Below are 10,565 nucleotides of genomic sequence, written 5' to 3' on the forward strand. Positions count from 1 at the left end.
TTCCCCTCTCCTCCCTCACCCCTCCCCTCCCCTCCCTTTTTCTCCTTCTATCTTAGGGTTTTACTGCTGTGAAAAGATACCATGACCAAAGCAACTCCTATAAAAGACAACATTTAACTGGGGCTGGCTTATGGGTTTAGAGGTTCAGTCCATTATCATCAAGGTGAGAGCAGTGTCTAGGCAGGCATGGTGCAGGAGAAGCTGAGAGTTCTACATCTTGTTTCAAAGACAGTCAGAAGACTGTCTCCCACATGGCTAGGAGGAGGGTCTTAAAGCTTACCCCCTCAATGGCAAACTTCCTCCAACAAGGCCACACCTCCTAGTAATGTCAATTTTTAGCCAAGCATATTCAAACCCATACATTTTCCCCTCCTTCCTCTCCTCTCTTCCCATCTCATCCCCTTCCCCTTTACTTTTTTCCCTTCCCTTATCTCTTTTTATCTTTTTCCTTCCCTCCTCTCTCTTTCTTTCCTTTCTTCCTCCCTTCCTCCCTTCCTTCCTCCCTTCTTTTCCTTCCTTTCTTCCCTCCCTCCCTTCCTTCCTTCCTTCCTCTCTTCCTCCCTTCCTCCCTCCCTCCCTTTCTTCCTTTCTTCCTTCTTCCCTTCCTCCCTTCCTTCCTCCCTCCCTTCCTTTCTTTCTTCAGAAGGGGTCTGTCTTCTGTGTAGCTCTGAATGTCCTAGTATTTACTATGTAGACAACAGTGGCCTCTAATTCGCAAAGATTCACTTGCCTCTGCCCCTCAAGTACTAGGATTAAAGACAGACATGTACCACTACATGTGGCTGATAGGTCTTCAAATATAATTTGCTTATTGTATTTGAAGCAAACTATAAAATCTCTGTAGTATTTAACCATGATGAGTTAATTTGAAACTTAAAATTTAATATTCAAAGTAATGACTTTCAATTAATCTCCCTAAATTCTCAATTATGCTTCCAGGCACATCAATAGTATGATGACAAATGCTGTCTTCAGCATCTAGGCAGAAATGTGGCATCTGATTTTAATTAAAGTATCTGATTTTTTTTCCCAGAAGAAACTGTGATTTGGATTTAGTTTAATTCACTTTAGGAGCTTGTGTGTTTTTTCTCACTGACATGGTATTCTGGAATTCTCCAGGGCCCCAGCATCCATCCCTGAATATTCCTTTAGGAGAAGCCAAGAAAGAGAAGTCTTTCTATAGGCCCTTGCTAGGTTATGTTTCCACAGCAGTCTTAAAGGATGAGATAACATCTCACTACCAAGAAACAATCCTGTTCCTTATATAAAAATGGCAGCTGGGCTGAAGAGATGCTTGGTAGATAAAAATACTTAATGATCTTGCAGAGGGAGGTTTCTGGCCTGGGTCTCAGCCCCCACATAGCTACTAACAATCATTAGTAGCTTCAGTTCGAGGGGAGTTGGCTCCATCAACTGACCTCCTTAATCCAGGCACATACGCAGTATACTTAAATACATGCAGGTTAAAACACTCCTACACATAATAAAAGTGATAAATCAATCTTTAAAGCACATAGTGGCTCCCACCCCCTGGCATGTTCTCCTTGAATGTAGCTCACTGTGTGTAGATACCTATGATGGGTCTTTCATGTTACCTCTGTGGTAACTGGGACTGGGATAGGAAGCTCAGTACAGATAAAAATGAGGTTCTAGATGGTGCCTTTGGACGGAGTCACTTGTTTCTGCCCTTGGCATTTTATGTTGACCATGAAGGATCATGGGATAGTAAAAGGACGACCTGTCAGTGTCTGAGTAGGGTGAGGTCTCAAACAATTCTGGACAAGCACTTGACCCAGAAAGACCAATGGGTGTGGTGGCACACACCTGTAATGCCAGCATTGGATACTGAACTATGAGGACTACTCATTTGAGACCAACCAGGATTGAATATTCTCATTAAGACTAATTTACCTTGATAAGCTGGAGGAATTATCAATATTTAAGGCTCTGCCCCTTGTGAAATCTATAGCCAACTCTGAAAATAATTTGTTTAAAAGACTCACAAATTATAATGATCATGTAAAAATAAGTAGAATATTACACATTAAACAACCACAATTAAACATATTTTTAATTGCCTTACAAAAATTAGGAGAAAAGCAACTTTTAACAATAACAGAATTTCAGGAAAATGTTTTTACTTCAAAGATGACAGCTATTGATGACATTGTTTTTCAGAGAAAAATGTATTTTAGAAATTCAAAAGTTCTCTCATGATAAGACTACTTTAAGATATAAAACAAAAGGTCAGAACATTTTTAAATGTGTACTCACAAATATAGATACCATGTAAAGTTTTCTTAACCATACCATAAATCTCTACACATTTCTTCACTTTAATAATTTCAAAACATATTTATTTACATATATATGTGTGTGTATATATATACACACACATACACACATGCCAGCATCCACATGTCAAGGCCAGAGAGCAACATGCAGGAGTTGGTTCTCTCCTTCTACCATGTAGGTCCTGGGGATTGAACTAAAGTTACCAGGCTTGGTGGTAAATGTCTTAACCTGCCCTAAACATGTATGCAGGTATGTATGTATGTATGTATGTATGTATGTATGTATGTATGTATATATGCTTGGTGTTTGTTTTTTCTTGAGGCAGGGTTTCTCTGTAGTTCTGAGTGTCCTGGAACTTGCTCTGTAGACCAGGCTGGCCTTGAACTCAGAAATCCATCTGCCTCTTTCTCCTGAGTGCAGGGATTAAAGGAGTGCACCACCACTGCCCAGCTTCTAAACTATTATTATTTTTTAATCAGGAGACATTTTCATTGTCTTCTGGGGTCACTTTCTAAAATCTATACTCTGTACATACCTTCCTATAGTGGATTTTGATCCTCATCAAAAAAAATTAAATTCAGTCTTCTTTTTCTAACCTTCAAAATCTGGGTCCAAATGAATGATCTGAGCTTCACGAATTTAATACATGGTATGTGAGGCCACTGGCTTGCCTTGGCACTGTGAATGATCACAGTGGACAAGGGAAGATCCTTGCTTGTGGCATTTACATTCTGATAGATCATGTACTCAAGTGAACAGAAATGTAGTATATATTCTGAAGGAGCAGTAAGCCCCATCCCTCACAGATTCTATCTACTCTTCTCATCTGGAATTTAACACTCTTTTTGCCAACAATACACTCAATCTGGCCTTTGGTCCGCCCACACTTTTGCCTACTAAAATCATTGGTACTCGTTTACTTTTTCATCTAGTTTTCCTTCCGTGCTCTCTTAACTTCTCATAGTGGAGGAGTCGATGAAGTAGCAAGGTAGCCAATAACATGGGGATGATTAAAAAAATCAAGAGAGAAGGCTGGTGGGTGGGCCCAATAGGGTGAAGACCTGATTAGGGAGGAGCAAGAGGAGGCAGGAGAGACCCATGATGGCTACAAGATTGGAAATGCTGAATGAACAAGGAAGTGAATTTAAGATGATAGATGTGAAGTTTTTCAGTCTCTGAGAAAATTTCAGATGTAGAAAAGACATAGGCTAGAGTGGGCTCTAAGACAGTACAATCAAATTAGAAAAATTGATATAAGCTCATGGTTTTATAAATATATGTGTATAAATACATATGCACTTAGGTTTACAAACATTTACAGGTGAATCTATGTGTGTGAACATGTATCATCTAGGTACATGTATATGTGTTGCTAATATATATGTGTATATATTATATAAATATATTACATATACATAATATATACATATATATTACATATACATATATGTGTATATATTATGTACATTATATATATATATATGTAATATATACCTGATTTGGTGACCTACAGGAGTATCTACCAGTAGTAATGAGCATCCTATAGGTCCAGACACTTCTTTATAAATGGTGTCCTCCCCTAAAAGGAATCATACCCCCTTAGAAAGAGACTGATTTGAGAGTGCTATTAGAGTATAAAATCATGCACATATGTAAGTGTAAACTGAACCCACAACATTTTTGTATGACACAAATCAACAAGTACTCAATGCACAGTATTGAGAGTCATCTGAAGCTTCTGAGAAAATGAAGACTCTGGATTGGAAAAGTCCCACAGGCCACATGGAAGACAGGATAAGCATCAAGAACAAAAGATATAAATTATAATGTATTGAACAAATGTAGCCCATTGAAGATATCAAACTATAAGCAACAGAGTAGAAAAGATCTGTACTGATGTGAATGGATAAAAATTGAATAAAGCATAATAGTATACAAAAAGAGTGAAAACAGAATGAGTATTTGATAAGAGCAATTGGTATGGAAGTCATTCGTGATGGCCGGGGCCAGACAGAGAAAGTCCATTTAGGTAAAGGAAATCCTAAGGCCACCAACAAGACACAACTCAGGAGGAGCAGCACGTTTAAGTTAGAAAGCCTTGGGAGGAAGACTCTAACTGAGCAGGACCAGCGCTATCTGTGTGTGGTTTTGGTTGGTTTGATTTTCAAGACAGGGTTTCTCCTGGAACTCATTTTGTAGACCAAGCTAGCTTTGAACTAACAGATATCTACCTTCTTCTGCCTCCCAAATGCTGGGATTAAAGGCATGCCACCATGATCAGCTCAAGGTCAGTGGTATTAATGGGGCCTAATTAAACATATGAGCTTGAGTTAAAGTCATTTGAATGCTGTAAGGAATGTGAAATCCATACTGTGTGAAAACATCACATACATAGAAAAGTGGGAGAGGCTGAGGAACTCTACTTGACCTAATGTATCCTATGTCCTCATGCAACACTATGACCAGCTGTTTGGAGAAGAACTGAAGCCCCATTAAGAGATGGATCTGCAACCAAATGGGGAGCACATGGGGGGCACCCCCATCCAGAAGTGACCATGAGTGAGAGCTCAGAAGGAAGGCTCTAGTCGTTAGCGTTTGAAGCAGTTATTTGTCCATCTGCTTCTTTCTGGGTCAAGAGGCTGGAGTAGATCTCTAGATTAAAGTCTAGCTGGATGGCCTGGAAACTGACAGAAATGAGCTTGGTGGCAAAAGCATGGAGGGATGAACTTTTATGAATAGGGACAGAATATAAATGCCCCTGTAAGATATGGTGACTCCATTGAAAGCCATGAAACCTGGCTGTTTTGTGATCCTTAGACCACTAAACCAAAGGCATAAGAAAGAGATCACCACTGTATGATATGATTGGCATCTTATTATCAAGAGATGTGTGGGTGGTTGCCATAAAATGGAGTCATGACTGACTCTCATTGTGTAACCAATGGGTTTGGCAAAGTGCCCCTTAGGGTTCCCATGCCCAGTTGAAAAACACAGCAGCCAAAACGACAAAAAGATCTCCTGGCTTAGTAAGGAGCTTTGGCCCCACTGTGCTTTTTAATGCTCCTTAGCCACCCGGCAAGCTATCCCTGCAGGCCTGTGCTGCTTGAAACCTCTGCCAAGTCTCTATGCACTAGTCACCTGAAAATTTTAATGGCTGACAAGTTCTCTCCAAAGAGGACTTGATCTCAGCCTCCAGGGTTTGGGGCAATTCTGAATTCTTTTGCTGACTCTTCCTCGGACCTGAAGACCACATTTGCTTTTAGCATGTATTGTGGTTCAACTGCCTAATTAGCATCTTTTTAAAAACACATTATTTTACTTGTTAATAATCTGCCTTAATATTTAATAAGGGACAGGAAATACTGACTTTTGAAATTCATGATAAAGTGCATGCCTACGGTCTAAATCCTACATGCTACATTGATATAACAGCTAGAACCCACCATCTGATCACACCCTGTTTCTCTGTAATCTGCACATAGCCCTCAGAGGCTTTTCCTTCCAGTCTGGGACTGTAATCCTGTATCCTCCCTCAGTGCAAAATGGTTCCTTTTCACTATTCGACTTCATTTTCCCTTAAGCTTGAACATTTATGTTCTTTTATTCCTTCTTAGTTTAGGCAAAAACACTTATTTTGAGTGGTAGGTTTGTAGAATGTGGTTGATTTTTATTATCAATACGTTTTTTTTTAGTCTATGGTTTAGAAACAGTTATTTCTTCTGTTGCTGAAATGCGACAGTAAAATATTTAATTTCATAGATAAAGCCTCTGGAGTGTTTAAAAACAACATACATGTCTAGAGAGTAACTTGCCCCACAGGCTTTGTCAGGATGCATGCTAGAATCTACACTTTTTCTTCTCCTACTAAGTAATTCTCCAACATCTTGTCTCAAAGGTGTGCAAACTCAGGTGCAACAAAAGTAAGTAACTCATGTAAAATTGTAGGCCAGAGGCGCAGACAGATCCCTCCTCTGAATCTTTGGTTTAAACAGAACTGGGATTGTAATCTCCCTCACCAGTCTTAACTTATTGTATGACTGATTTAGAAGATCTGGCTCACCCAGACTGTAAATAAAATATGAAGGCTCAGTCTTCAGTCTCTCTCAAATGTGAAGTAACTCTAATTTTAGATGTTCACTCCATTGCCTAGAACGGAAGCCCATATCACAAGAACTTAGCTAAGTGCTTCCTACACAGCCCTGATTTATAGTTCGAGTGATTCTCCCAAATAATAGGTTGCTCATTATGCATAAAGCATAGTCTTTGGAGATAATGGTTATGTTTAATAAATTAGACACAAAATCAATATGCTAACTTATACAAAACAGGCCCATGAATATTTATTAATAGACTGCAGCAACACATCCCACTGAGCCCTAGAATAGTTTGTCCTAACGAATGCTCGTTAATGAATTAGTCAATGAAGATGACATCAGAGGTGCTAAATTTTCACTGTGGTGAATGGCTCAATGTTATTTAAAGAAAACATTGTCTTTTTCTTTTCTGTTTCAAAGTAATTGTATATATACAATTGTGCCTGCGCACACACACACACACACATATGTATATATCTTCCTGGCTGATCTCAAAAAAATCTCATAATTTACTTAACACAATACCTTTTTACAAATTATTTCCAAATTGATATACCATGCTGGACCTCTCTTCCAACCTTCAGATTCTACTACGGAACTGCTTGAATAGATGTTTAATAGTCACTGTTGACATTCTGTACCTCAAGATGAGCTTATGACCCTTACTCCTGTTCCTCACAGCCTCTCCCAATAAAGTTCATGACAACTCCATTTTTCCAGCTACTGGGTTCAAAAACCATGGAGCCTGTGCTATGCTCTGCAGGCCACCACTCCCTTTCCTATTGACTAGCTAGAATCTGACCACATCGTCAACACCTCCAAGCCGCCTCCTGTTCCCTCATGGCCACCTTCCTCCTTCCATTCCTCTTCCTCCTTTTGAATGTTATCTGCCTGTGTATGAACCCAGGAATGGGAACCTGTGCACTTGCCTGCAAGCTTGTGAATTGTGAAAGCCAGAAGTTGACGACGGCCATCTTCCTCTACTGTAAATCACCTTAAGTTTTTAGAATGGGGCCACTTGCTGAGCTCAGACTTCTGGCTGTATCAGCTAGTTTGGCTGGCATCGAGTACCTGGCACTCATCTGTCCCCTCCCCCTGTGCTGGGGTCATGGATGTCTCTCACCATGCTCTGCTTTGTACATGGTTGGGGATACAAACTTGGACCCTCCCAGTGAGCACTTTACCCATTCCTCATGACCCTTCTTCTTGATAGATACTATAAAAGTCTCCTAACTGTTTTCCCCACTTCCCTATTATAGTCTATTATTAAAAAAGCAAAACTATCCATAGATAGGTAAGTCAGAGAATATCAGGACTCTGGGCCATCCCCCTTTGGCTTCCCATCTCCTTTGAAATGAAAGCTTGAGCCTTTATGTTGATCTAAGACCCAGAAGTGTGGCCACCAGTCTCTCCACTGCCTCACATCCAGGACTCGCCCACCCCGCTCTCTCTGTTATAGCCACACTGGTCTTGCTTTGCCTAAACCCAGACTCCCTACTTTCACTGCCTGTTCTCTCAGCAGGGAACATTTTGGCTCCAGATGTATCTGCCTGGCTACTGATGTTTCCTCTTAATGTCATCTCAAAGAAGTCTTTTCTGAGAGCCATGTTTAAAATTATAATCCCCCCTTTCCACTTGGTAACTTGGGGGTGTGTACACATGCACACCAGTTTCCTCTGCTGCCTTTTGCTTCTGTTTCTTCTGTTACTTGTAAATGCTGTCTAGCTCGTTATGTGGTTACTGACTTAACTAGAGTGTATCACTTCATGAAGGCTGACCTGTGTTTATGTGAACTACGGGGCCTAACCTAGCTATGCTCAGATCCCTGGGTGTTAGGCAGTACCTAGCTTCTCCCATTCATATCAGAACTCCAACCTGGTTCCTGAAGCCTTTCAGTGGAAAAAAATGTTACGGACATTAGTGGTTCCATGGTTCAATCAATGGGTGTTAGTATAGCTCTTGGCAGAGGTCAGTCTGCCCCATGAGTCTGGCTGGAATGTTTTGTTGGGAACTTATTCTGCTTCAGAATGTCAAGGAATCCAGGAGAGAAAGGAACTCTTAGGAACAGATTAGACATAGCAGTCTACTGTTACCTGCCAAGAGCTGCCTGTGATAGTGTTTTTGGCAGTTTTATCAGGGTCTATGGGTACCCTGACTCAGTTTGACCAACATGCCTATTATTTAATAGTTGAACGAGGGAAACTGAGTTCAGCAGGACTGTGTACGGGTTCAGGCCCACGATTGGGCTGGTCTAGATATAGTCAGCTCCCTCCCTGCTCCCTGTCCTGTCCCTGCTCTCTGTTTTTACTCTCTCTCTCTTCCTCAGGGTGGGGTTTGCCTGGAACCAATAGCTTGGCTCCCTGAGGCCTCTACCTACGGAACTGCATCGTGTAGCAGTTAATCTAAGGCTATGAGCTTACTACTTTGAAAGAGTGTTTTATGAAAAAAAAAATTTCCCCATAAATGTCAACTCTACATTATCCAAATAACAATAGGGCTGAGGCCAAATGATGGTGTGTGTGTGTGTGTGTGTGTGTGTGTGTGTGAATGTCTGTGTGTGTGTGAGAAAGAGAGAGAGAGAGAGAGAGAGAAAGAGAGAGAGAGAGAGAGAGAGAGAGGAGAAACCTAAGGACCTTGAAGCAATGATTCCATTGCCTGGCGAAGGCATACGTATGGTTGTTGTCTTTGTATATTTGGGGTGTTCCTGTTCTAGGAAAATCCATGTCAACGTCCTACTTTCCAAAGTGATGGCCTCTGGAGGTGAGGTCAAGAGAGATGAATAGGTTGTGGGGTGGGGACCTCATAAATGGGACTGTTCCCTTGTAAACAGTCCGGGTGGAGAATAGAGAGTGAAGAAGTCAGGATATAGCTCCCCTGCTGTTCGCGTTAGGTGAGGATGCAATAAGACCATGTTGCTTACAAAAAAAGGACCGTCAGACATCACCAAATCAGTGCCCAGTTCTTGAACTCCAGCCTCCAGAATCGCAAAAGAAATCTATGTTTAAACTCTGGAGTCTACGGGATCTTCTTAAAGCAATCTCATACCATTTTTGTATGGCTCTTTTCTAGACTGTACTTAGGTGAAACATTTAACAGGTCCTATGGTCTATGGAATAGGCACAATTGGCTATTCCTGTTTCCCAGCTGAGATAACAGAGGCAATAGGGCCCTGTGAGAAGCTAGGCGAAATCAGAACCCGGACCTGAGTCTGAGCTTTTAGCCTGTGGTTTACTTAAGAAATCAAAGCCACGAGGCTGTGGAGAACAGGTGGCCAGCTCTAGGGTGCGTGTGCGCAGCGGACAGGTCACCTGGAATGGAATTTGAATTGCTCAATAGCCCCCTCGAGGGTCTGGAGAATCTTCCTGCATCCACGGGTCTTCGTCCATTCCTCAGTCTTAGTCTCAGCCTCTGCCATGGCACTACCCAACCGCTCTCTTGGAGCTCTGAGAATCTGAGTCCCAAAGCCAGCGTCCGTTGCCATGGCGACTTCCAGAGAAACCTGAGATGGGGGTGGGGGTCAGGGGCGGGGTGGAGAGCTGGCAGGGGTGGAGTGGGTGAGGTGTAGGGCGGGCTCGGAAGTGCCCATCTGTCTCACCAGGTCACCTGCCTCACCAGACTTAAGCCTCCCGACAAAGAGCCTTCTTCCCGGACGACGCCCACATGCCAACCCGCTCCTAAATGTCTCCAAGCAAAGCTGCACCCTGTAAATAACTCTGCTGCGGCCCACGACGCCTCCAGACCCTTCTTCCTGCTTCCTTCTCTTCCAAGGCTCTGAGCTCAGCCTCCTTTCTGGTTGGACTCTGCCTTTGGGAAACTTAAGTTTCCTGCGTCAACGCCCCTCCCACGTGCCTGTCAGATCCGCAGTTTGCTTGGCCTCCTACCAAGTGTCACTCTCTACGGAGATGGAAACTAGTGACCCCATCCAATAGCTATGTTCATGATATAAAGAGGCCTGGGCTTGTCAGCAACAACCACAGGAAAGCAGATGGCCTGATAAAATACTGACACCTGTCACTTGACCCTCCCCCACCCCCCCACAGGAGTGTTGCTGAGTGAAGATTTTCTTTGTAGAGATTAGTGTGGAATTCAATCACTATCTACCATTATTAAGAAAAGCTATTTTTAGTGGTAAAACTATCTTTTATTCTCAACTGTGTGCTACTCATTGACAAAGGA

General features: G+C 42.0%; 1 protein-coding gene across 2 annotated transcripts in view; it reads right to left on the reverse strand.

Moving 5' to 3' along the window:
- Positions 1–9,857, reverse strand: part of CUNH10orf67 (chromosome unknown C10orf67 homolog) — a 109,932-nt gene extending 100,075 nt beyond the window's left edge. Inside the window, exon 1 of one of the 2 annotated variants that reach the window (XM_031373297.1) lies at positions 9,698–9,857. In XM_031373297.1, coding sequence (XP_031229157.1) covers positions 9,698–9,804 — 107 coding nt within the window. In that variant the 5' untranslated portion in view covers positions 9,805–9,857. Of the gene's footprint in view, positions 1–8,264; positions 8,376–9,697 lie in introns of those variants that run through there. The other variant, XM_031373298.1, reaches the window with a different exon arrangement.
- Between the last annotated feature and the right edge of the window lie 708 nt (positions 9,858–10,565).

Source organism: Mastomys coucha, unplaced genomic scaffold, assembly GCF_008632895.1.
Source record: "Mastomys coucha isolate ucsf_1 unplaced genomic scaffold, UCSF_Mcou_1 pScaffold15, whole genome shotgun sequence".
Taxonomy (NCBI): domain Eukaryota; kingdom Metazoa; phylum Chordata; class Mammalia; order Rodentia; family Muridae; genus Mastomys; species Mastomys coucha.